At 45.3% G+C, this 25,803-nt stretch overlaps 1 protein-coding gene across 4 annotated transcripts; it reads right to left on the reverse strand.

Annotated features, from left to right (window-relative positions):
* Window positions 1-9,597: 9,597 nt before the first annotated feature.
* Window positions 9,598-24,743, reverse strand: LOC128109964 (low affinity immunoglobulin gamma Fc region receptor II-like). 4 transcript variants are annotated; one of them, XM_052737574.1, is made up of 8 exons: window positions 24,275-24,743; window positions 20,551-20,571; window positions 17,166-17,420; window positions 15,542-15,796; window positions 14,474-14,596; window positions 12,219-12,362; window positions 10,241-10,278; window positions 9,598-10,142 (listed from the first exon to the last, which is right to left on the reverse strand). In XM_052737574.1, exons 1-8 carry the CDS (start codon window positions 24,375-24,377, stop codon window positions 10,056-10,058), a joined length of 1,026 nt encoding a protein of 341 aa, XP_052593534.1. In that variant the 5' UTR covers window positions 24,378-24,743; the 3' UTR covers window positions 9,598-10,055. The 4 variants fall into 4 exon arrangements, with proteins under 4 accessions (XP_052593534.1, XP_052593533.1, XP_052593537.1 ...); XM_052737573.1 differs by having other exon boundaries at window positions 17,166-17,423; window positions 24,275-24,735; XM_052737577.1 differs by lacking the exon at window positions 12,219-12,362 and having other exon boundaries at window positions 24,275-24,729.
* Window positions 24,744-25,803: the final 1,060 nt, after the last annotated feature.

Raw genomic sequence — 25,803 nt, forward strand, 5'->3', positions numbered from 1 at the left:
AGCAAAGAAACAGGACCATTCCAAACTGGCAGGGACCAACATGGTTTATCAAGACAACCACAAAATGTTATGGCTTCACTGCAAGAGCATCTCTGTTCTATTAGCTTTGCAAAGTCTCACGTTTCCACCAGAGACCATGCCAATCCAAAAACCCTCAGATAAGAACACAAGAGGGGGGCAAATGCTAGTCTCAGAAAAATTCCAATCAATATCCACATCCACACCTTAACTCATGCCTAAAGCCTTCCTTCCATTAAAAGTTTATACATAAAACGAACTATCCAAAACCCCAGCGATTAGACTCTTTGAGAAACACAAAAGCACCTCTTGAGTTTGTTTTTACTCTATAATAAAACATTATCCCAGTTTGTCATGTCTCTGAATTCCTTCCTTGATGGTAATAAGAACCTAGAAACAGGGGAAGGGACTGGACAGGACAGAGGGGAAACTGAGATCTGGATGTAATATGTGAGATAATAATAATAATAATAATAATAATAATAATGATAAAAGAACTGGAAACAAATAGGAAGAGGTTTCCTCCCCAACTTCTACCTCCAGCAAGAGAACCACAGGCTTCTTATCTCCTTTCCTTCATAGCCGAGGAAATGAAAGTGTCTGTGATGTGCTTCTGATTCAACAGAGAAATTTTACAGGTATTTATTCTGCATGCTAATACAGGAATACCAGCTACAGTATTATTGCCCAGCTAACAAGTTCTGAAATAAGATAGCCAAATAAAATTACATTCTTTAAGATATCTTTCTTGGGATTGGAGAGATGGCTCAGCAGTCAAGAGTATTGGGTGCTGTTCCAGAGGATGTTGGTTTGATTTCCAGCACCTACATGGTGACTCAAAACTATCTGGAACTCTAGTTCCAGGGGATCCGAGGTCCTCTCCTGGCCTCCATGAACACTGCACAAACATAGTTTCCAGGTATACATGCGGGCAAAACACACATAAAATAAAATGTTTTTAAAAGATCATTTTCTTAGCACATGCCATTTCTTAAAGGACCCCTTTAGGCCTTCTAAGTAAAGTTTTAGTTCAAAAGACAGATCGATATTAACATAGCAAGTTGGTAAACAATTACAAATATTTATTACACAAGGCCCTATCTGTGGTGATATCTGTGGTGAGGGGTTGAATGAAGATCCTTCTGCATGTTAAACACATGCTCCACCACCGAACTATACCTCCAGCCCAAGTTTTTACCTAAGAAAACAAGGTCAACAATTTATATAAAAGTCCTTAACACATTACCAAATCATACTCTTCAGCCACATTTATGTTACAAAAGGATAATGTTCCTCATGTTGACTAAAAGGAAGTGGGACATCTCTTTCAGCGACTCCTTTTGTGTTAGTGATGAAATTCGCATTGAAAATTTTTTTGTTTGTCTTTTAAAGGACCTTGTGTAGCCCAAGCTTCCTACATAGCTGAGAATGACCTGCCCCCACCTCCTACGTGCTGGGGTTACAAGTATGTCACCACACCTCGCTTTGAAGTTTACATCTTTAAAGATAAAGCTTGTCATTTTATTGACTAGTACAGTGTATTAATTACTTTTCTTATTGCTGACAAGATATTTTATCTAAATATTATCCCACATTAGGGTTGAAATGTAGGGCCCTGCCCCCCCCCCCCCCCCCCCCCGTTTTTGGGGTAGCTGTTGCCTTGCTTGCTGACCTTGACCAGATGTCCTCCCTATGCTGATTCCCTGCCAGTTTCCTTCCTCCTGAACTCTCACTGGAGGTTCTTTGTTTGTGTATCCTGCATTTGGTGTAAACAGCTTAGATGCAAGAGTGTAAAACATCGATAGCGAACTCCTGCCCTCCGGGGTTCTCCCATTGTGCTGTAAGCCTGTATTTAAGGCCTCCTCCCTCATTCAATAAACGGCATTCGGTATTCTGCTGAGACGAATGACCCGATGTTCTTGTCTCTGTTTTTTGATCCACAGCCCCTCGCTAGGACATGGTGAACGGGTGGCGGTAGCTCGGGCGTTACTGCTACATTGAAAAAACTCGACATAGAAATGATTTCTGGGGCTTGGGAGATAGTTAAGTGGGTAAATCACTTGCTGCAAGAGCCTGGTGCCTTGAGTTCAGATCCCCAGAACCTGCATAAAGGCTGGTCACAGTAGCACAAACGTCTATAATACAGGGCACCCCTACTGGAGATGGGAACTGCTGAGAGCTTGGTGGCTTGCTAACCTGAAGTGTCCAGCAATAAACAAGAGATCTTGTCTCAAACCATGCGGGAGGTGAGGACCAATACCTGAGATTGTCCTCTGACATCCACGTGGTACATCCTGTGCATGCGAGCACACACACACACATTTCTGCTGCAACTAATACACATGTTTAACATAGTTCCTGTCAGGATACTAGCAAGATTTTTTTTTATGTATTTATACAATATTATCCTAGAATGTATACGGAAAGACAAAGGGACTAGAATAATTAAACCAACGTTTATACACAAAAAGGTAGGAGGAATAAACCTAAATAATTTCAGGACTATAGAGCTACAATAATCAAGATTATATATTCTGGGCATGATGGCCTGTGCCCAGCACTCAGGAAGCTAGAGCAGGAGGATTACCAGCCTGGGCTACAGAGTGAGTCCTTTCCTAAAATAAACAGGTTTGTTAGTGCACATGTGTTTGTTAGTGCACATGTGTTTGTTAGTGCACGTGTATTTGTTAGTGCACATGTGTTTGTTAGTGCTAGATACCTGGGAGGTGGTGACAGGAGGATCCCCTGAGGCCACTGACCAGGGGCTACAGTGTCTGTGTACACAGAGCATCAGTAGTGGGACTGTACCTGTGAGGAGTTACTATACTGTTTTGGACAATATAGCAAGACCCTGGTGTAAGGATTATGTCCTTAATTGCATCACCAGCCTGTGACGGCGTCCCAGCCTAAAAAGCGGGTGTGCCCTCTGTGCATTCTCTCTTTCCGCATTCTCTCCTTCTGTATTCCCCCCTCCATGCGGTCTCTCTCTCTCTCTCTCTCTCTCTCTCTCTCTCTCTCTCTCTCTCTCTCTCTCTCCCTCTCTCCCTCTCTCCTTCTGTCCCTCTCTCCCCTAATAAAGCTCTAGAAAGGTAACTATGGCACGTGACTCTTCCGCCACCGATACATCCAGCACTCTTCTCCGTCGGCATGGCCGACCCTTAACCAACACCTGGCTCTTTAAAAAATTAGAAATAAGAATAGGAATGTTATTCAAGACTAGAAAGTATTCAGATGTATGAAATAGAAAGGAAACAAAGGGAATACAATGAAAAAATCCAAAGCAACCAGACATGGTGGCACTTGAGAGGCTAAAGCAGGATGATTATCATGCCTTGGAGGCCAGCCTGGTCTACATAGTGAGTTCTAGAGCAGCCTGGTTACAATGTGAAACCTCGTCTCCTGGAAGGCAGCCACAGAGAGGAGGGAGTTGTAAAGTCTGTATAGGAGAAATTAAATTCTTAAGGATCTTCCTACTCAGAGCAACTGTTTACAGGTGACTAATGTTCTTCCCTGCCATAGTTTAATTCTCAGTAAAATGTGAACCAGCCAGCAGCTGCAGATGATCTGAGGTAAGCTACATGACTGTGAAGTAGGTCACACCAATGGTGTCTGTTACACTCCCCATGCACCCTTTCCTGCCATGCCCCTGGAAAGCATACTTTAGCCAATCAAGAATACAAAACAAGAGAGGAAACAAGATTTGGAACAAAAGGGATTTAGTGCAAAAGGCCAGTGACAAGAAGTCCCAGGGGCCCTAGAGATGAAGCATCCAACTTAGTGTTGAGGAGGGACGTTGTGTTGAAGAAAAAGAAATGATAAAATACTCCATGCATTTCACCATATGGAAAACAGTATTAAGTCGCTTTTTGGTGTTTCTTTTTCAGTATTAGGAAAAAGCTAATAATAGACACATCTTCAACTAAGAAATGACAGAAATGAAGCCTGATTGTCTCTGGAAGGGAAGAAGATTGTTCAAGAGAGGAAACGTAATCAGACAGATGTCTCCGGAAGAAGCAGTGATCGTCAAGTTGTGACAAGGCTATGTGAGAGTGTTCGATGGGAACGTGGGAAGCAAGTAAGCCTGGGACAAGAAGCCATGGATGAGATTAATATTGAAAACACAAACAAGGAAGAGCAACACAGTATACTGTTTGGAAATATGGAAGTAAATTCTCGGAAGCCACGGTTGAAAGAGTTGAAGATGGTTCCATGTAGGGTGTGGGACTGAGGGGATGTGGGGAAAGAGGGAAGTCCAAACAGTCTTGTGATATGTCTGTCCTGTGAGGCAGCTCAACTGAAGTAGGAGCATTGCAACACAGAATTTCTTTTTCAAGTGAGAGCATTGTCTTCCCACGTGTACTTACAGATTTCATGCAAACAAATCAGACAGGCCATGCTTACTGGCCGTTGCGTAATAAAAGTAGACAATCACAAGATGGTGCTCAACATAAACACAACAAGTCTTCTAAATAAACCTTTGGTTAAGAAGAAAGTGAAGGGGCTGGAGAGGTGGTTAAGCTATTATGAACACATGCTGCTCTTTCAGAGGACCTGAGTTCATGGAAACTCACAACCTCATCTAACTCCAGCTTCAAACACACACACACACACACACACACACACACACACACACACACACACACACACACAGAGCGAGAGAGAGAGAGAGAGAGAGAGAGAGAGAGAGAGAGAGAGAGAGAGAGAGAGAGAGAGTTTTCTTTCTATTGCTGTGATAAAACACCATGATTAAAAGCAACTTGGGAAGGAAAGGATTTATTACAGCTTACAGTTCCTCATGAAGAGAAGTCAGGGCAGGAACTCGAGGCAGGAACTGAAGCAGAGGCCATGGAGGAATGCTGTTTACTGCTTGCTCCCTGTGCCTTGCTCAGCTTGCTTTCTTATACAGCCCAGGACCACCTGCCTAGGGGTGAAAGATGGCACTGCCCACGGCATGCTGGACCTTCCCGTACCAGTCATTAATCAAGAAAATGCCTATAGGCAATCTAATGGAAGTATTTTCAGTTTCCTCTTCTCAGATGACCCTGGTTTGTGTCAAGTTGACAACAATACCACACTCAAATAAAAATAAATCTTAAAAAAAAACAAAATAAAGCTAAAATTATAAATTGTTTAGAAAGAACATTGGCAGACATGCATATAGAAGTCAAATGTCTATGGCCAAAACAGCAGTAGAGGAAAAGTTACAGTCTTTTATTAATTTGTTTGAAAATAAGAAATTCAGAAATAAATAATATATAAATCTAAATAAAGTAGAAAATAGCATGTTTGAAAGCAAAAGGTAAAATATATGATGAATAAGTCAAAGCTGTTAAAAGACAGACAAACAAACAAACAAATGGGTAAAGCTGTAGTGAAGCTTCTGGGCAATGACAGAGTGGTCGAGGGTTTCAGTCGCAAGAGTCGTTCTGCTTTGAAAGGATTAGGCTAAGGGTGCTATGGTCGACCATCTTGATCTCCTTTGTAATCCAAGTATGGTCTGTCTGATCAATACACTGTGACAGGAGCATTACCAAGGGGCTTCTGAGAATATTTTCCTTGCTCTCAAGGGACACATCAAAAAGGTAATAGTCCCTTTCTTTTTCTAGATACCAGGCCATGACATTTAGAGTTGCTATGGGTTCTTGCCAGCCCTAGGGCAATACCTAGGAGGTTGCAGATAAAAGGACTCAGAATCCTGATGCAAGGAGACACTCTGTCTCTGGACTTCTTGTCATGGGAGATAATAGATTTCCTTCTTGTTTAAGCCACTTTGAACGATGGCTTCCTGTTATTCCCAACTAAAGTCTTCTCGATAAAAGAGATCCCAAAAGCTAAGAATGGGGAAGACAGATTCTATGAGCAAGGGGCATCAAGATCATGATGGGAAAACCTACAAAGACAACCAAACCAAACTAGTGGGAACTCATGAACTTTAGACCAACACCTGTGGAGCTTCCACGGGACTGGACTAGGCCCTCTGCCTAAGTGAGACAGTTGTGTAGCTTGGTCTGCTTAAGGGGCCCCCAGCAGTAGGATCAGGATCCATCCCTGGTGTATGAGCTGGCTTTTTGAAGCCCACTACCTATGGTGGGACACCTCACACAGCCTCGAGGCAGAGGGAGGGGCTTGGACCTGCCTCTACTGAATGTACCAGGCTCTACTGACTCCCCATGGGAGGCCTTACCTTCTTGTAGGAGGGAATGAGGGGGCGGAGGAAAGGCTGGAGGGGCTGGAGAGGGAAGAGAGGGATCTGTGATTGGTATGTAAAATGAATAAAAAATTTCTTAATTAAAAAAAAGGAATGGGGGAAGGGTCCATGTGTAAGTATAAACACACAAATTACCAAAAAAGAAGAAAAAGAAAATACTGTATTTGGGTTAGGGAGGTAGCTCAGTTACTAGAGTGGTTACAGGAAACCCTGAGTGTGATCTTCAGGACCACACAAATTGGGTGTTGGTACACACCTATAATTTCAGCATTTTGGAAATGGAGGTAGGAGGATCAAGGCCATCCTCAGCTATATACAGGTATTTTGAGGTCAGCCTGGGCTCCATGAGACTCTGACAAAGAAAGAAGGAAAATGCGGGGGAGGGAGAAGGAGACGCATTTCGCTGCATACCCGTTAATAAATGTATGATTTTCCAGGAAGAAAACACACATTTTCAAAATTAGTTTAAAAAAGTAGAGAAAATTCTCACGGGGCAGTGGTGGTGATATTAAAGGTGGCAGCACATACCTTTAATCCCAGCACTTGGGAGGCAAGGGCAGGTGGCTCTCTGTGAGTTCAAGGCCAGCCTGGTCTACAGAGCAAGTTCCAGGACAGCTACAGCTGTTACACAGAGAAACCCTACCTTGGGGGGAATTTTATATATATATATATAATTCTAATGAGAGTAACTGTGATATGAATATGAAGGGGGAAAGGTTGTCTAAATTTTAGTGCAAAAAAAAGGCCATATGTTATAGGAGAAGTCTATAATCCAAAAAAACAAGAAGCAGTCATTTGAGAGGTCTTGATATAACACAGATGTCAAACTTTACCCAAGTGATCTACATAGACAATTTAATTCTCCAGTACCCTGTGGTAGGTGGAATTCTAAAGTACAACTGGAAGAGAAACAGCCCAATAACAGTCAAGAAAATCTTGAAACAAAGGAATGAGAGAAAATTGGATTTTCTACATATCAAAATACATTATAAAGCTACAATAAAATGAATGTATGCTACTGAGGTAGAAAAAAAAACAAATGGAGTAAGGCAATAGAAGAGAGACTGATGTAGAGCTGTGTTTGGGAGTTGATAATGAACTAATAACATTTCCAATCATTTTTTTTCAAGGAATGACATAGGGAAAACTGACCTCAACGTGGGTAAAAATTAAGTTAGGTCCAAATTCAAAAAGGACTTCCAAGTGTATTTAAGTTCAGATCCTGTCTAAAGCATGTAAGAATTTCAGATAAATTTAGTAAGGTTCAAGGAAAGATAACAAATAGGCTTTTACTGAACTCTTGACTTTCAGAAAGCCTTCTCTGAGTTGCTATGACAAAATCCCACAGACAGGTCAGTCCTTATTAGCACATGGTTTTGAAGGCTGAGAAGTTCAAGACTGAGGAACCAGAATTCTTGCTGTATCATTCCCTAGACTTCTAAGAAGAGAGAAAGTGATGGAGGAAGAGGAGAAAGAGCCAAAAAGGTACCAGACTCACCGTTTTATAAGGAATCCACTCCCACAGAACTAGGCCGTGGCCCAGGGGCTGGTCCCCTCCATCCGATACCCACTCCCATCTCTGTTGCATTGGTGTTTATGTTTCCAATACATGATTTCATGGGGACAAATCCAAGCCATAGTATTAAGAACATGAAGTAACACTTGGGGCATGGAGCTCAATGGGAGAGAATGCAAGAATATCAAATAACCCAGACACTATGAGAGGGAAGTTTTATTTATTAATTCATTCAACAACCTATTGCATTGTTCTGGTCTCTGGAGTGCATTATTGAGTAATGAAAATAGGACTGTATTGAGCTTACATTTTAGTATGCGTGAAAATATATAAACAAGAAGATAACGTAATTGCCCACACTGTACCATGGAGAAGATAAAAACAGTGATAGCAATGGCCAGGGGAAGCCTTGCTAAAGAGGATGTGAGAAAGGACCCACTAGATTCATGGGGCATGTAAGGCTTTTACTTAAAGGTACACATTAGGAGTACAAGAGTTTCTAGATGCATTCTCCCTGGTGTCAAATGACCTTATTTTTTCCATGGGTTTGGACTGAACCACTAAGATCCATGCAAGGTGTCTTGATTATCAGGGAGTTCAAAGCAGAAATTCTGGAGAGGGTTATTATTATTATTGTTGTTGTTGTTTTATCTATTACTTGCATGTCTGTTGTATGCACACACATGGGAGTGTGCCTATGTGCAGGTGTGCAGAGGTCAAAGGAAAACTTCGGGCATCCTGCTGTAGCTCTCTCTGCTTAGTCCTTTGAGACAGGGTCTCTCAGTGAACCTGGAGGTAGGCTGACATCCAGCAAGCCCAGCCATCTTCTTGTTGAGCAAAGTGAGTCAACAGCATAGTCATGTGTAAAGTACAGTTCCATGTATAGGCTTTCTAAAAACTCTACTATATTAAATATACATACAAAAGATCCAAACATACACAAAACCTACAACAGTGGCTATTCACTGAGAGAGAGAATAAAAGTTAGCGGAGTGAGGACAACAGAGGACTTCTGCTTTTCCTCTTTATACCTCCATGCTCTGAACTTCTGTGGTTACAGCATGCTTAAATTTCTACCTGAGTGATTTTTGTGAACATATAAAAATATATAATGTGATCTGATTTTTAAAATGCATAGACCAGCTCTGTGTGGTGGCACATGCCTATAATCCCAGCAGTTAGGAGGTGGAAGCAGGAGGATCAGGAGTTCAAGGTCATCCTCCAGTTCCTGCCGGCATTCATCTGAAGTGTGACTTCCTGAGAACTCAAGAGTGATCATTCTGCTTGTCATCAGAGAAAAGACAAGAAGAAGGTGCAGAAGCGAGAAGACAAGTTCACCAGAAGAGCAGTCAGTTGAAGCAGAGAAGCACTCAACTCACCCTCTACTCCAAAGCACCATCTCCCCTCTTCCCTCCCTCCTGTTACTACCAGGCCAGATGTGGTGGGCAGTGCATGCTTGTCATCTCAGAGCTCTGGAAGCAAAGGCAGGAGGATTGACAGTTTGAGGAAGATCACCTAACGGGGGGGGGGGGGGGGGGGGGGGGGGGGGCATCTCTGCAACTGTGAAGAAGTTGTCATCTGTGTTAAGACTGCTATTTTAAGGTCACCCACACCCCTTTAAGGAACCCCTCACCCATGTTCCCATAAGTAAGCCCAATAAACTCACTGATGCACCGAACTAGACTTGGGTATAATCATTACTTTCGTTTGTCTTGAGTGCCCTGCCTGAGATGCTTACGTCTCCCCATGAAAAGCTAGCCCAGCTCCCCAAGATTCTTCTCACAGAAGCCCAACAAACCCCAGAGAGCTCAGTCTACACTCCAATCACCTCGGCCTTGAAAAAGCAAATAGAATGTTGTTTTTACAATATTTTACTATAAAAGTAACATTGGCCTTTATAGGAAAATAAGGAAGAAGATCAAAATCCCTTATAATTCCATCACCCTGAAGCATGACTTTTGCCATGTTGGTACAAGTCCATTTTAGCATTGCTGAGACTGTATAGTCTAACATAGCCTGTAACATATGCGGTTCCCATGCTGCTGCAATCTGTTAATGACAGTGAGTTGATTAATTTTATTGGCTGTGTGAATCTTTGGCAGAAGAGTCTGGAGTTGGGAAGCGGTAAATCATAGAAGTTATTAGTACAGTCAACCACTGGGGACCAGTACTGTAGTGTCTGTTGGTTTCGGGACTCACATAGATGACTCTGCATGGGCCTCCTTAATGTCTACAGCATCCCCTTGACCAGGAGACACTAGATCCTGACCTTTCTGGTTTGCTTTTCCCAATCCCAAGTCAAGAAAAGGGAGATTAAATGTGGTTCTGGTAATCAGGCTCTGCATCTTCATCCGGAGCTTCAGGATGCTTGAGAAGTGAATAGGTGATTGTATTCTCAACCTTAGAGAAAACAGAAATGAGTCCTTAGAGCTGCAGAGAGACCATGGGGAGAGCAGGGGAGCAGGGAGAGGGGAAAGGGCCCCGCTGGGTTCACTCACCTCGGTTTTGGCGGCTTCTTCGAGATCAGAAGGATTGTCTGTGGGCAAAAACAAGTGATCAACTTGGGCACTGCTGGAAAAGAGAGCCTGATGTGCTATTTTTGAGGCTGCAAAACCAAAGCTCAAAGCAGAGCCAAGGCAAGGCTTGCCCAGCCCAACCCAGGCCTTCAGGCCATGCAGTGCGGCAGTCTAGACCTCCTTCCCTGACTGTCTTGGAATCCAGCCTTCCCCCGCTGCCCACGCTGGCAAAGGGAAACACACGCTTGCCGCTGCCTTCTTTTCAGACAATTGTTGAAAAAACTTGTTGCTGTTTCCCAGCAGCAAACCAGGCAGCTTTGGGGCTCTAGAAGGTTAGAGAGTGGGGAAACGTTTAGACCAGAGTGAAATCAGTTCCAGACTTTTTGCCTGCCACAGACTGTAGGGAGAGAAAGGAATGGACAAGCACAGTTTATTCTTGATAAAGCGTTGAAGAACCAGGTACTCTAACATTAAAAAGAAAAAAAAAAAGACAGAGGACGAGAAAGAAAGAGGAGAGAAGAGAGACAGGGAGGCGAGGAGAGAGGGGAGATGGGAAAAAGAGAGAAGAAAAAGACAATATTTCTCTGATAAATATCCCAAACACCACATTCTCTTATGGTTTTTGTCCTAAGTTCCCTTTGCCAGTATGAAACGCAGCCCCAGGGTGTGTAAACTGACATTTTGGGAAGTGAGGGAAGAGGCTGGGACAATGCCTCCAGTCTCTTCACTCACTCCCTGGACACAAAGAGCCCTGTTTGCCATGTTCCAAATTCTGCCCCCACAACACGTTCAGAATTTCCCCTTTGAATACACTTCCTAGCAACTGCTGCAGCTAACGACGCCTTTAGGGGAAATCACCCACTCCAGTGCCAGGCTGCATAAATGCCGTATGAAATGTGTTTATACCAGAGTAGACAAAGCCAGACGAGGAGGTGAAGACAGTCGTCGTACTTAAACTTTTTTTTTTCTTTTTTTCTTTTTTGTAGACCTAGTTTGATCCTAGATGTGGATCCGCATAGCCCGGCTGAAGAACATGGACCTTGCTCAAAGCGAAGCTAAGTGAATGCTATTTTGCTCAAGCTCTCAAATCTGTTGGTTCTGCTCTGAGTCATACTCTAGTCCCCTGAAGCGGAATCCCCAAGGAAGTCTTCCTCCTGTCTGGTTCTGCTGTCATGGAAGCCCCTAGAGAAAACTCCACTGGCCTTTATGCTCTGTCTTTAACTACAGTCAAGCAATTGCCTGAAATACTCCTGCTCCTTCTACATTCTTCTTCCTGCACCAGGGCTGAAAAGTCACTGGCTTTCATTTCCCAGACTTACAAGAGTTCAGAGGTCATCCAAACCACCCACCTACCCATCCACTTCTTCGACCCCATCACAGGAAGTGGTCTACTCCAGATTCAGTTGTATGATGGGGGAAGGATCAGGCCAGTGTTTGATGAACCAGATCAGTGGGCATTAAAGCCAAGGTGTGCCCACAGAGTGTAACCTATGAATAGTTCTAATCCCCCAGAACATCCTCAACTCAAACCTCCTCTCAATATCTACTAAAAATTGAGCCGTATCATGCCTACCCCTACTCCTCCACAGGGACACACTCCTGAAAAAAATCTCCAGGGTTACCTGGGACCTCCTCCTTTCCTCGTGGGGGCCTCCCTTCTTAATCTTATTGGCCTCCATCATACAACCGTTAAGCCTATCCTTTGCCAGATCTGCCACATCTCCCCAGAAAGATCCAAATGCCTCTGAAGTCTTGCTCGGGAAATGTCTCCAGAGTCTTCGTTTGCCTAGAAGTTTAGTCACCCTCCATCCTCTTTCTCTCTCTGGAATCAATGTTCCTTTTCTCATCTCTAGTGAGATCCTCCTTAGGTCCAAGAGTTAGACTCAGAACTGACCAAGAGATTTGAGTCGCAGCCATCCTCCCACTGCTCCCCGCTCTCCTACACTCCCACTGAACTCACACGAGCTGCTGTTTGCTGGCTCCGGTCCACATGGAGGCCCTGGGCTGACTGGCGGCGCTGAGCCCCCAGAGGGCTCGCTGTACTCACCTAGTTCCGGGGGAAGGGTATCTCCCTTTTCCCTGTGATCAGGGTTTCCTGGGAGAGCTAGGAGGGGCATGTAGGAAGTTAGTAGGATTATGGGATGATGAAACCTCAGGATCAAGGACCAGGGTCAGAACTGAGTTAAAAGCAACAGAGACCTTTCCCTCTCATCGTCTCCCTCTCTTCCCAACTTCCCAGCTCCTCTTCCCAGGAGCCTCTCCAGCCTATAGTGAATACCAAGAATACTCCAAGAGATGTCACAAAAAAACACTCCACTGCATCTTTCTTAGGCTTGCCTGGCCTTTTAGAAGTGTGATCTTTTGGTTGGGTGTGGTTGCCCCAGTCTTTTAAAGTGTGATCTTTTGGCTGGGTGTGATGGAGCATTGCCTTTAATCCCAGCACTCAGGGCGCAGAGGCAAGAGGATCACTGTGAGTTGGAGGCTAGCCTGGTCTACATAGTGCATTCCCAACCAGATGGGACTAGTGACCCTGCCTCAAAAAAAAAAAAAAAAAAAAAGAAAAGAAAAAAAGAAAAAGAAAAAGAAAAGAAAAAAATGTAACCTTTCTCTCTGCATCTCTCAGTATTTACTTATCACCCATACTGAATTCCTATGAACCAACTGTAAAGTGTGTTGTGAGATATTAGGTATTAGTTAGTAGTAGTATTTTCTCTTTCTCCGTGGCTTCAGTTGACCTGCCTACACCATTCCTTATTTCTGTGCCTTGGCCACAGTTCCTAGAATGCCCTTCCACTTTGCCTAGCTAATGGCTACCCCCAGACATCACCCTTCTCCACCGTGGTTAACAGCTTATACTTTGTGCTCTTTACTATCTGTTAGGCACTGGTACAAGGCTTCGGCCTCACTCATTGTCATAACACTCCTGTCAAGTGGGTTCCCTAGTGTTCTTCATTTTTCATACTAGTAAACTGAGGCACAGAGGTTGAATAATTCACTCAACATTATATATCTGCTGAGATGTGAGCGGAGATTCGAGCCATATCAATCTGGTCCTCTGTGTGTATTTCAATCACCACACTACACGGGCTCCCCAACAAAGCCTTCTCCAACTGCCCCAGCCAGGCTGCCTGCTACAGTTTAGATCTGAAATGTCCATTAAAATCTCATGCGTTAAATGCTTGGTCACCAGGTGGAACAATGGGAGGGAGCCGAAACTTTGAAGTTATGGACTGAGTAGGAAGTCTTTAGGTCATCAGGGACATGCTTTTGATTGTGGGATCTCCCATCTCTTCCTTGATCTCTTTGTTTCTATACTTCCTCTATGATATTCTAGCTTGTCATAGGCCCAAGCAATAGGACCAAGATAAAAATATGGATGAGTCCTACAAAACTGCTGAAATAAAGCTTTTTGCTTATTTGCTTACATATTTTAAGATAGGATTTGAACTTGTGATCCACCCTGAAATGTATTTACCACCACACCTAGCAGCTCTTTCTCTTCAGAAGTGGATTGTCTGAAGTATTTTGTTATAGTGACAGAAAGCTGATAAATTCATGGGGTTGTGGAATCTTCCCTTTTTTAAATTTTAGACAGGGACTTGCTGTGTAGCACAAGCTGACTTCACACTCATCCTTCAGCCCAGGCTAGCTTCAGACTCTTTGGAAAAAAAATCTTCAACTTATTTATTGTTGTGTGGGGTATACACCATACTATATCTATGGAGGTCAGAGGACACTTCTGTGGGATCAGTTCTCTCTTCCCACCTTACTCGGAGACCAGAGACTGAACTAAAATCACAGGGCTCGTACTGCAAGCACCTGTATTGACAGAGTCATCTCACTGGCCCTGGCTTCAGACTTCCGTTCCTCCTGTCTTAGCATCCTGGGATTACAGAACGCGTTACCACCTCCAGTTTATAATCGCATTCTATCATTTCATTGCTCTCATCCCTTCTTGCAAGGATCCACTTGTATTTCTGTCTTCCTCACAATGCTGACAGCTAGCTGAGGGTAGAAGTAAAAACTAACACCTACAGTGACCAGCACAGGGTGTGGCACATCACCAAGTTTGTTCAAGTCTTGCTTAACAGATGAATTTGTGAGTAGATGAATAAATATGACGGCACTATATCATAAGCGAAGAAGTCTCTAACCCCTAGCGAGCCCTAGCTAAGTAGGAACTGATAATCAGAGGGTCCAAAGAGAGCCACCAACCTGGAGCCTGTTTCTTCTTGAGATAGATCAAGGATACTAGGATAATAACAATGGCTGCTACAGCGATTCCAGTGACAGCGGCTACAATCGTCAACACCGGTAAAGACCTGCTGGATTTGGGCTCTGGAAAAGACAGATATGAGGTCAGGTAATAAGTTCTCTCTGTGTATCCACCCTTCCTCCAATGCTATGCCCAGTGTTTATTACCTAGAGTTGCTGTGTCCAGGTCACTCATGGGTGTAATACAGCACCCTGAAACCTCATCTGCATGGCTTTCTGTGAACAGACTTGTTCCTCTCCAGTAACAAAGTCTTTCTACCAGACTAATGAGGGCACGCACATGGGTGAAGGTGGAGTAGCGGAAGGGACAGCCCTCAGAGGCAGTGGGGAGGATGGATCTGAAGCCACCCAGAGCTGGTGGTACCACCACCGTCAAGAGTGAAGGGCTAGTATATGAGACACAAGAAGTTACGCTTTGCTGGGGATGCTGTGAATGTGTTGCTCTGATTGATGGATAAATAAAACGCTGATTGGCCAGTAGCCAGACAGGAAGTATAGTGCAGACGGGATAAGGAGAAAGGAGAATTCTGGGAAGTGGAAGGCTGAGTAAGTACTGGTAAGCCACAAGACACGAGGAAACTTATAGATTAATAGAAATGGGTTGATTTAAGTTGTAAGAGCAGTTAGCAAGAAGCCTGCCACGGCCATACAGTTGATAAGTAATATAAGTCTCTGTGTGTTTACTTGGTTCTGAGCGGCTGCAGGAGCCAGGTGGACACAGGAAAACTCCAGCTACAACATGTCAGCTCTTTGGAATGTCTGGAATGTCTAGGAACTTAGAGAACCTTTGCACCAATGATAAGGCTCTGTTTCACTGCTGCTTTATCACCCACCACCTGCAAGTGAAGAGCTCTGGGCTGAGCCCACTTGCCATCACTTGGCAAGGGCTTCACAGCTCTCCTCTTTGCCTCCGATCCCAGTTCCTAGGTCTCCATGTGGGGCTACACAACTCTAGCCTTTGTCTGTCTCCTCTTCTCCCTTTCCAACATCTTCACAGAGTCCCCATACCTTGGACAGTGATGGTCACAGGCTTCGACGAGTATTTTGTCCTTCCTAGAAGTCCTGTGCAGTGGTAATCACCACTGTGGCTGTGATTGGCTTTGGAGATGGAGAAGTTGCCACTGTAATGATGAAATTTCACTGATTTTCCATTCTGGTAGAATGTGATTTTGTTCAGGGGTTTGCTCTTCCAACTATGGCACCTCAGCACGATGGTTTCCCCTTCCAGGAACACCAGTTGGGGGGTCTGGAGCAGCAGCCAGTCTGAAAGACACAAAAAGACCATAGGACTCAGAGGGCCTTGGCTCAGCTCTGAGACCCAGGCCACCCTTCCAGGTGGGATAGGATATGCTAAGGGGAGAGAGCTTTAGTTTGACATCAGACAATTTTGATCTCTGATTCTAGCTCCATTCATTTACAAGCTCTTCAGTCTTGGGCAAGCAATGTAACTCTTCTGGGTCCCACCTTCCTCATCTGTGAAAATGGGTATGATCAGATTTTGTAGCTACAGTAGTTCTTGGTGCCTAATATTCTCCTTCCTCTCTTGAGAGAAGGCAGCTGCCACCCAGTCCTAACAGGAAGAATACAAGAGATGGAGGTGTAAGCCCTTTCCAGCAGCAAAGAGGAAGGAATCCAGTCTGATGGATATGAAGAGGCTATAACAGAGCCTTCTGTTTGGGGGTCAGAACATCTTGAACCTCCAAAATGTTGGTTCCCTTGATGAATAGTAACAGATGTGGAACTACAGTCCGGCAGGGCCAGAGGCAAACCATTAGCTTGCTGTGTACATACTTTTGAGGAAAAACTGGGATCCAGTGACAGGAGGGAACAAAGGGACAGTGACGATAGCCATCAGTGCAGTCTCGTGGTGGCTTTTCTGTGGAGAAAATCTACTTTTTGCCAGGAGCCTTGTAAAACTGTTGATCTGCTCAGCAAAGGTTTAGGAAGCCCTGCCCTGTTCCGGATACTGCAAATACGGGAACGGATGAGACACAGCTTTTCACCTCAAGTGCCCACAAGCTGGTGGAAGAAAAAGAAAGCCAAGGACACCCAGGACTGTGAAGATATGAGGCCAGGAAAAAGCCCATGCTCCCCTGAACCTCTGGAAAGAGGCCTTAGCACCCTCAGCTGAGCAGATGAACAAGCTGAACTCAAGGTTAAATAAATTAATTAACCATATTTATAGAGACGGTCCTTCTCCCAGCTCGGATTCAGTTGTGGGCTATTGGCATTTTTTCTGAGTGTCGTGTAACAGAAGGGTTTCTATGAAATAGGGACTTCCTTTTTCTGTCACATTCAGCTAGCGGTCTGTCTTTGTCCTTGAACTTCTCTTGCTCAATCAGGACTACCACAAAAAAAAAAAAAAAAAAAAAAAAAAAAAAAAAAAAAAAAAACCGATTCACACATGCTGAGGAATTTCTCAGGAATTCGCATGCCCTCCACGCGCACACTAAGCATAAGGACGGGTAAAAAGGGAAATGAGTGGACAAAAGCCCTTCCAAGCAACTCACAGCGATGCTTCTCAGAAACCAGGCGACCCCTTTTCCTGCAAATCTTGCAGTAAGCAGATCCACCCCACCCCACCCCCAACTTCCTGGTATCCCAGCTGCTCCCTGGGCCTGTGTCTACTAACCAGAAATCACTCCCAGATGTACAGGGTCGCTGAGGCTGGTCTGGCCCGTTTGACACTGATACTCTCCACTGGTATTGACTGTGGCTTTAAACATGTAGCTGGGATGGGCCTGGCTGCTGATGGATCTCCCATTGTGGAGCCACTGGGTCGAATCGTTCCCAAGGTTGCGGGTCCCTTCGCATTTCAGTGTCACACTGTCTTCCTGGAGCACCTGGATCCATGGGGGCTCAAGTTTCACCACAGCCTTCGGGAGATCTGCTGAATTTCGGGGAGAGAGAAGGCAGCTTGAGGCAAGGGAGCCCCAAGAACCCAAGCAGGCTCCGAGTCTCAGATTAAAAAGGCACCCGTATTCCTACTGAGTGCACCAAGGATGGGACCCCGCCCAGAAAACTTCTTCCACTAAATTCTTCTACTCATTCCTTCCCACAAGCCCCAGGGAACTCACTGGGAATGTAATTGACCCTCAGCAGAGTGGAACAAGAGAGAAGGTTGGAGTGGGCTTTCAAACCCAACAGACACTTTAGCTGCCTGTTTAACATTTCAAAGCGGACCTGGCCCTCAGGTTCTCCAAGCATCCCTCAATCCCTACCTGGTATAGGGTATGGCTGGCATACTCCGCCCCATACCCTGAACTCTTTTTCTTGATTTTTTCTTTTTCTTACTTTCTTTCTTTCTTTCTTTCTTTCTTTCTTTCTTTTTCTTTCTTTCTTTCTTTCTTTCTTTCTTTCTTTCTTTCTTCCTTCCTTCCTTCCTTCCTTCCTTCCTTCCTTCCTTCCTTCCTTCCTTCCTTCCTTCCTTCCTTTCTTTCTTTCTTTATTTATTTTTTTTTGGGTTTTTTTTGAGACAAGGTTTCTCTGTGTAACAATCCTGGTTGTCCTGGAATTCACTTTGTAGACCAGGCTGGCCTCAAACTCACAGAGATCCGCCTGCCTCTGCCTCCCGAGTGCTGGGATTAAAGGCGTGCGCCACCACGGTCCTGGTTTACCCTGAACTCTTTAGCCTAGGGACTGGGCTGCCCTTCCCCCAGAGGCTCTTCCCTATATCATGCAGACATTTTGGTTACCCACCCTTTGTACCTTTGGCCTCCTGGCTACTACACGAGGTTCGCCCCTTGCGCTTCCCCTCCCTCTCTCTCCACATGGCCCAGCTCAGCCTGGTCATGTCCACTCTGAACTCTCCCAGATATCTCTGCCTCTGACTATGCTCTCCCACATATCTATAATAAACTTTCTCCTCTACCATACCTAGGAGCAGTCATGTCCTTTCCTTTTTATTTATCTATTTATTTTCATTCGGGGGCAAAGGAGACACCCCAGAAATACATATCTTTCACCAAGGTATATTTAAGCTTCTCCCTCTCTCCCTCCTATTACTTGCTTCCTCTGCATGCAGATGGCTTTCTCTGTCTGTAGAACCGGCCTTGGAGCCCTGGGCTGGCTAGTCATATGTCAGCTTAACACACAAACTAGATTTCTGTGAAAGGAGGGAGCCTCAGTTGAGAAAGTGCCTCTATAAGACCTGCCTGTAAGGCATTTTCTTAGTTAGTGATTACTGGGGGAGGGCCCAGCCTATTGTGGAGGGTGCCATCCCTGGGTTGGTGGCTCCAGGTTATATAAGAAAGCAGGCTGAGCAAGCCATAGGAAGCAAGCCAGTAAGCAGCACCCCTCCATGGCCTTTGCATCAGCTCCTGCCCCCAGGTTCCTGCCCTGTTTGAGTTCCTGTCTTGACTTTCTTTGCTAATGAACAGCAATGTGGGAGTGTACGCCAACTAAACTGTTACTCCCTACTAGCTTTTTGGTCATGGTATTTTGTTGCAGCAGTAGATACCCTAACTAAGACAAGCATGGTATTTTGCTGCAAGCCCTGAGACCCATGCAAAACAGAGGACTTAGCAACACATGGGACAGTCTAGACAGACAGTCTATGTGCTTGAATCTTATTCAGAGAGAGAGGACTTTGGGGCTATCTATCTATCTATTTATTTATTTATTTGCAACAGAGTTTCTCTGTGTAGCCTTGGCCATCCTGGAACTTGCTCTGTAGACCAGGATGGCCTTGAACTCAGAGATCCACCTACCTCTACCTCCAGAGTGCCCCATACAACTGTTTTTGTTTGATTTTTATCTAATGCGGCTTTGAAAAATCTTTGATACATAATAACTGTATATATTCACAGGATACAGTATGATACTTCAGAACACGCACACAACGGTGTGATCATTTGGTTACATAGTGGTCAGAGTGATTTGCTTGTCTATCACCTCACACATCATCTGTTGGTATTGAGAATGTTCAAATCCTCTATACTAGCTACTGTGAAATATACAATTAATTGTCAGCCATAATTACCCTTTGTGGTGCTTTGAACAAAAATGGCCCCCATACGACCATAAAAAATGACACTATTAGGAGGTGTGGCTTTGTTGGAGTAGGTGTGGCCTTATTTGAGGAAGTGCGTCACTGGGTGTGGGCTTTGAGGTTTCAGATGCTCAAGCCAGGCCAGTGTCACGCTCTTCCTGCTGCTTGCTGGTCCAGATGTAGAACTCTCAGCTACCTCTCCAGCACCATGTCTGCCTGTGTGCCACCATGCTTCCCACCATGATGATAATGGACTAAACCTCTGAACTGTAAGCAAGCTCCAATTAAATATTTTCCTAAGAGTTGCCATGGCCATGGTGTCTCTTCACAGCCGTAGGAACCCTAACTATAGCACATTAGATACCCTTCTTGCTATAGCACATTAGAACTTACTCCTTATGTCTAACTCTACCCCTGTACCTATTAACCATTTTGTCTCCATCCTTCCCTCTCCTCCACCCTTCCCAGGCTCTGGTCATCTACTCTCTGCTTCTTTGAGATCAATTTTTTTTGTTGTTTTTTTGTTTTTTGTTTTTTGTTTTGTTTTCGAGACAGGGTTTCTCTGTGTAGCTTTGCGCCTTTCCTGGAACTCACTTGGTAGCCCAGGCTGGCCTCGAACTCACAGAGATCCGCCTGCCTCTGCCTCCCGAGTGCTGGGATTAAAGGCGTGTGCCACCACCGCCCGGCCCGAGATCAATTTTTTTTAGAAGCTCTTGATTTAACTTAGAGAGTGGAAGGCAGTTGGGAACAAGGACAGTCTTCTCATTGTGATAACTGGCCCACATTTCACTATAACAGAACCAGAAGAGTTGATATACTAGTGAGCTGCGCTTTTTGACCACCTGCCTCCCCAGACAGAGGGAAGGAGGAGAAAGACAGGGCATCTGCTGTGAACAATGGCCCTTTCCTGGTCCTGACTGGGTCCTGAGCTTGGCTGCTGGTACATTCTGAGCAGTTCCAGGCAGATCCCTGGGGGAAGAGGGAGGTGACACACAGGAGAGGGAGAAGGTATGAAAAGAGGACTTACCTTGTGTTCCAGCAACAAGATCTGTAAGAAAGGAAGCAAACATCAACCAGAACCTGGACTTCCATACTGAGACATGCCTGCCCAGACCCAGAACCCCCTTCATCCCCATAGGTCAACCTTCATGGCATGGCCCTCCCCTGGGACTGCCTAAACGAAGCACACTTTCAGAAATTCTTAAGCTCTGTCCCCAGTAACATCTGTTTGGTCTGTTTAAAACACCCTCGATGATGAGGAACAAAGCTGAAAACAGAGGTGTGGATGCCATCTTCAGGAGGACAGTCGTTCCAAATGAAACAGCATCAAGTGAGAACACACATAGAATCCACATATTGACTGGACACCGTGGTGGCTAATCTCCATTATCGACTTGACTAGATTACCGTGGAGGTTAATCTTCATTATCAACTTGACTAGATTTAGAATCACCGTGGAAACATCTTTCATTGTGTCTAAAAGGATATTTCTGGAAAGGTTTAACGAGAGTGGTAAGGCCCATCCTGAATACGGGTATGACCATCCAATGGGCTAGGGGCCCAGCCGAAAAAACAAGAGGAGGAAGCCAGTTGCACACCAGCATTCCTATCTCTCTGCTTCCTGACTGTGGGTGTGAGGGGACCAGCCCAGGCTCCTGTCACCATGCCTTCCCACTACAATGCCCTCCGATCACATACTGAAATAAACCCTTCCTTAAGTTTTTGCCTGGTGCTTTGTCAAAGTAATGAGAAAAGTAATTAAATACAACTGATAGACAATGACCTTGCGGAGGTAACTTCACTTTTCTCTACTTTGATCTCCTTGCTCATCAATGGAAATGATGACAGCAATACCCGTGCCATAAATTGTTGTGAGGATTAAGTGATAATCCAGATGTGGCATCTGTATGGTGCCAAAGGCACCTTTATAAATGATCGTGAGAAAATTTTCAAAGTTCGCTGTTGTTCAGTAAACAATGAGAAGTTCATATTGGGACTGAATGTGCTGTGTCAGACTAATTGGGACAGAGGAAGTACCAGAGATTACTAAGAAAAAGATGGTGATCTAGAATGCATGTTTATGGCTGTGCAACATCTGGCTTCTTCATCCCTTGACTTTCTATCTGTAGTGAACCTTCTCTCATACAGAAGAAGCTACACAGGCCCATGTTATACCTCAAGGCCTTGTGATCATCACTCCAAACCACACCAGCTTCAAAACCACAAAATCAGATGGCTTCAATCACCACAATAGTCCTCCTCCTTTTTGATTCCATTTGCCCAAGTGCAGCCTCTGTACTCACTTGACCACAACTTTTATCTCACTACTGTCTTCCTCTAAGTACACACACACACACACACACACACACACACACACACACACACACACCTAGCTTAGAGTCCATGATTCCTCATTAGCATCAGCTCCTTGCAAATCCCTTTATTCTTTTGTTGCTGTTGTTGCTGAGACAAGGTCTCATGTAGCCCGGGCTGGTTTCAGACTTGTCAGGTAGCCCATGTTGACCTGGAACTCCAGTTCTTCCTGCCTCTACTTCCCAAATACCATGAGTGGATCCCCTTACCTTATTTACCCTTTTTGACTCTATCAAGTGCATTGATATTCCCCCATGACTTTGCTTGCTCATCTGCACTGACAAGAAAGTAAAGAAGCCACACATGTAAGAGAAACTTAAGAGGCAGGACTGGGAAAAACTGGCATTTAATGGGGCATGCAGTTGATACATGTGGATGACCAGGGGAAAGGTGGCTTTGCTCATGCAAGTAGAAATATTAGGAAGATAAGAAAACTTGTAAGGAAATGATGCCACGTTGAATTTTGAATATAATTTTGTCTCTAAGCTGACAAGTCTGTTCACAAACGTCTGATCGACAGGCAGAGAAATTAAAGCACACAGAGGAAGGAAGGACAAATAAGTTTGGGAGCTAGCGACATAGGAGTTAAGAACTGAAAACCCTGGGCATGTGGGGTTAGCAAGGGGGTGAGTACAGTGCATTGAAAAGGAGATGTGAAAGGGAGAGACCGTCATCTCTGCATTCCTTCGATACCCAACAGATAGGAAAACGACGTTTTTGTCCAATGTACTCGTTAGAAGGAAGACGAAGACCTTGTACTTTGCGTCAGGAAAACTGCCTGGTTCGTTCACTGACGTGACCCCAAATCCAGAGCAGTGTCTGCCACAAAGGGCTTGAAGAATCAACGGCGCACGGGTGGTAAAAGCCGAGTGTAGTGTCCACACTGCCTGGCTGAGAAAGATCCACAGGGGGTGTGTGTGTGTGTGTGTGTGTGTGTGTGTGTGTATGTGTGTGTGTGTGTGAAATGGGAGCACAAAGAGCAGGGCAGTACTGGAGCTTTATCAGGAGACAATGGGCCAGCACCGAAGGCGCTTAGAAAGCACTGTGCCTCCCCACACCTCTACAGGAAGATCCCGTAGCTACACGGGACCAAAGTCGGGAACAGCCAGACACAGTCAGACAGTGTTGTAACACTGAATCAAGTGATGAAGTCCTAAGTGTGACGGCCCAGAAAGCAGTAGGAAAAACAACCAGAGATTTAGCAAAAGAAAATGGGAGAGAAGGCCATTCTTGGGAGTCTTCACCAGGTGATTGACGGCTCTGTAGCACAAATAGAAAGGCGTTATTGCCTTTCTAGGAGCGAGCCTTTCCGTGTGAAAACTAAGCTATCTGGTGTCACTTTAATATACCTACTTGTGGGAACATAGTCTCTCTTCCATCCCTCTCCCCCTGGCAGCCACATCCCACCCAGCATTGACAGCTGAGGCCCCTCAGGGCTGACCAGATTTCACTATGAGTCATAGCATGTAACTTGGGGCAGGGGGGGTGGGGTGGCTATATGCCTTCCTCTCAGAAGTATGGGTAGAAGCCCCAGAACTGAACTTAGAAGACAGTCCTGTAATAGGACTCCCTTCCTGAACTTCACCCAGACTCTTCTAATCACCCAGTACCATCAGCTTCTGTCCTCTGGCCCACAGGTGAGACCAGGACCAGAAAAATCTTCCTCCGTCTCAGCCTAAGACCCCACCCAACCCTGACTTTCTTACTGTGCGAGCCAAGCCCAAGCCCCATGGCCTATGCAGTGAAGGAGGCAGGAGGGATTTCTCTGGCCCCACAACTGGCAACTGCAGACTTGCCCAGGTTTGTGATGCTCTGAACCTAAATTCCCAGGACAACCCTGATCTTCCTGTGCCTCTCCTTATATATTAAAGGGGGGCGGGGGTCTTCTGCTGGATAGAGTGGCATCATGGGCATTTGAGGGGGGCACAGAGAATAACCACTGCCACCCCCTCAAATGCATCTTAGAGCGTCCTCCCAGTCCTTGTCCAAAGCAGCACTAGACATCTTGCCTAAGATTTGGTCCTGTGTGAACTACAAATTCAAAGGGAAACCAGTCGCTTAGTTTATCCCTCACGTCTAGGACATTAGATTCGACTTGGAGATGGGAGGGTGGCAGTGCCTCAGGGACCTGGGTACTGAGTGACAGTAGGTTCTAATGGGAAAAGGGGTAGCGCATCAGGCCGGGTACCAAGTGGCAGGAAGATGGGCAACAACAAAAACTCCTGCCAGCTTTGACTTTCAAAGGCCGGGCAGGTTGTTACAGCCTGGTTATTAACCTTCTACCCACTCTAGATTCTGCTGACATGCTTCCTGTGCTGCGTCCATCCCTGCACAAGTCCGACCCCAACCCTGCCTCCCTTCTGGAGTCTCTGACTTACGGAGCATAGCTGTCCACAGTAGCATATGGCCCAAAGTCTGTGAGAGTGTGTGGACAGCCCAGTTGCTCTCCACGGGGAGAGGTAGGGATGATGGGATTCGCATCGTCTCCGGAGCAAGGCGGCTGCAGGCACAGGCTTCTCTCTAGCCTTGGCAGACTGTACCCAGAGAGCAAAATCTGGAGTCCAAATGCGGAAGTCAAAAGAAACGGTCTGTTTAATCACTGGCCCCTCCCCTTCCACTCTCTTTCCTTTCGTCTGTTCCCTACTAGAAGACTCAGGACCGACCAGAGTCAACTTGGTTCAGCTCAAGTCACAAAAATTTTAGAAACTGCTGGAGTCAGAGCTGACCTGGGCCTCAGACAGGGAGGTGGCCACCCAAACTCAGCCCACAAATCATTTGCCTCAGTCTCTCTGTTCCTCAAGAAAAGCAATGAAGTATAGTAGACAAGAATCTTCTGGTACTTCTTTTTAGAGGCCCAGTCTCTGGAATCTGGACCCCTCCTGAAACTGAGCCAAGTTACCTGAGACCTCCGACCATCGTGTGGGTTTCTCTGTCATCGTAATACCCAGCTCACTGCTGGATTGTAGATGAGAAGCAAGAACATATATTAGAACAGCAACAGGAGAACATTCATCCTCTACGTCATCTCCCTCTGCACACTCCTCCATTAGCTCAATGAACATCTCAGTAAGTACCTACTAAGCATCAGTTTGTGCCCTGATTCTTAACCCTGATCATTTTTCCCCACCACTGTTCTTACCACTATGGCTTTATAAAAGATCATAGGATTCCCAGCTGTAAGACCAAGTTTGAGTATTAAGGAACCTCAGAGAGCTCCTGACTCCTGGACTGTAAAATGAAGATCAGCATTTCTGCCCACTCAAACGAAGTTTCTCAGCTTCTGCAGCACCGATACTTTTAGCAGGAAAAAAAAATTAAGAAGTGGATTGTTATGTAACCCAGGGTGGCCTGGAACTGGCTATGCAGCTCACGGTAGCCTCAAGCTTAAGTTCCTGCGACCTCAGCCTCCAGGGCACAAGGACTGCAGGGGTGCACCACCGTAACAGTTATCACATGACTCTCCTGAGGGCTTGCCCTGTGCATTGTGGGGTGTTCAGCAGCACACCCTCCGGCTACCCATCAGGCAGCAGTGATATTTCTCAGCTGTGAAACAAGAGTCCCAAGACTTTAGTAAATGTTCCCCGAATAAGGTGGGCAAAACTGTCACTGGTGAAGAACCAATTGCACTCAAGGTTACTGGAAAACAAAGAGAATATGGATGTATCATGAGTGGATGCTAGTTTTGTGTTTCTTGCCGTCTGTCCTCAGATCATGAGGTGTTCTGGAATCAATCCTGGGGCCCTCTTCTGGGGCCTCTTTCCCAAATGCCCTTTCAGGAAGCAAACCGTAATACTCAAGGAAATGACATTATAAAACCGTCTTCCAGTCTGTGGTCTTCAGAAACCTTCAACAGTTCCCCCCATCTACCATATGACTTTACTACTGGTGCCACATTACCTCCCAGCCC

This window comes from Peromyscus californicus, unplaced genomic scaffold (genome assembly GCF_007827085.1).
Source record: "Peromyscus californicus insignis strain IS unplaced genomic scaffold, ASM782708v3 Scaffold_14__1_contigs__length_90479793_seg_2, whole genome shotgun sequence".
Classification (NCBI taxonomy): domain Eukaryota; kingdom Metazoa; phylum Chordata; class Mammalia; order Rodentia; family Cricetidae; genus Peromyscus; species Peromyscus californicus.

Coding starts and splice junctions, on each gene's coding strand:
- LOC128109964 (XM_052737573.1), bottom strand. CDS start 24,377: ATGCGAATCCCATCATCCCTACCTCTCCCCGTGGAGAGCAACTGGGCT. Junction 15,797..17,165: donor ACATCTGGGAGTGATTTCTG/GTTAGTAGACAC, acceptor TGTGTCTTTCAG/ACTGGCTGCTGCTCCAGACC. Junction 14,597..15,541: donor TGTGACCATCACTGTCCAAG/GTATGGGGACTC, acceptor TGTCTTTTCCAG/AGCCCAAATCCAGCAGGTCT.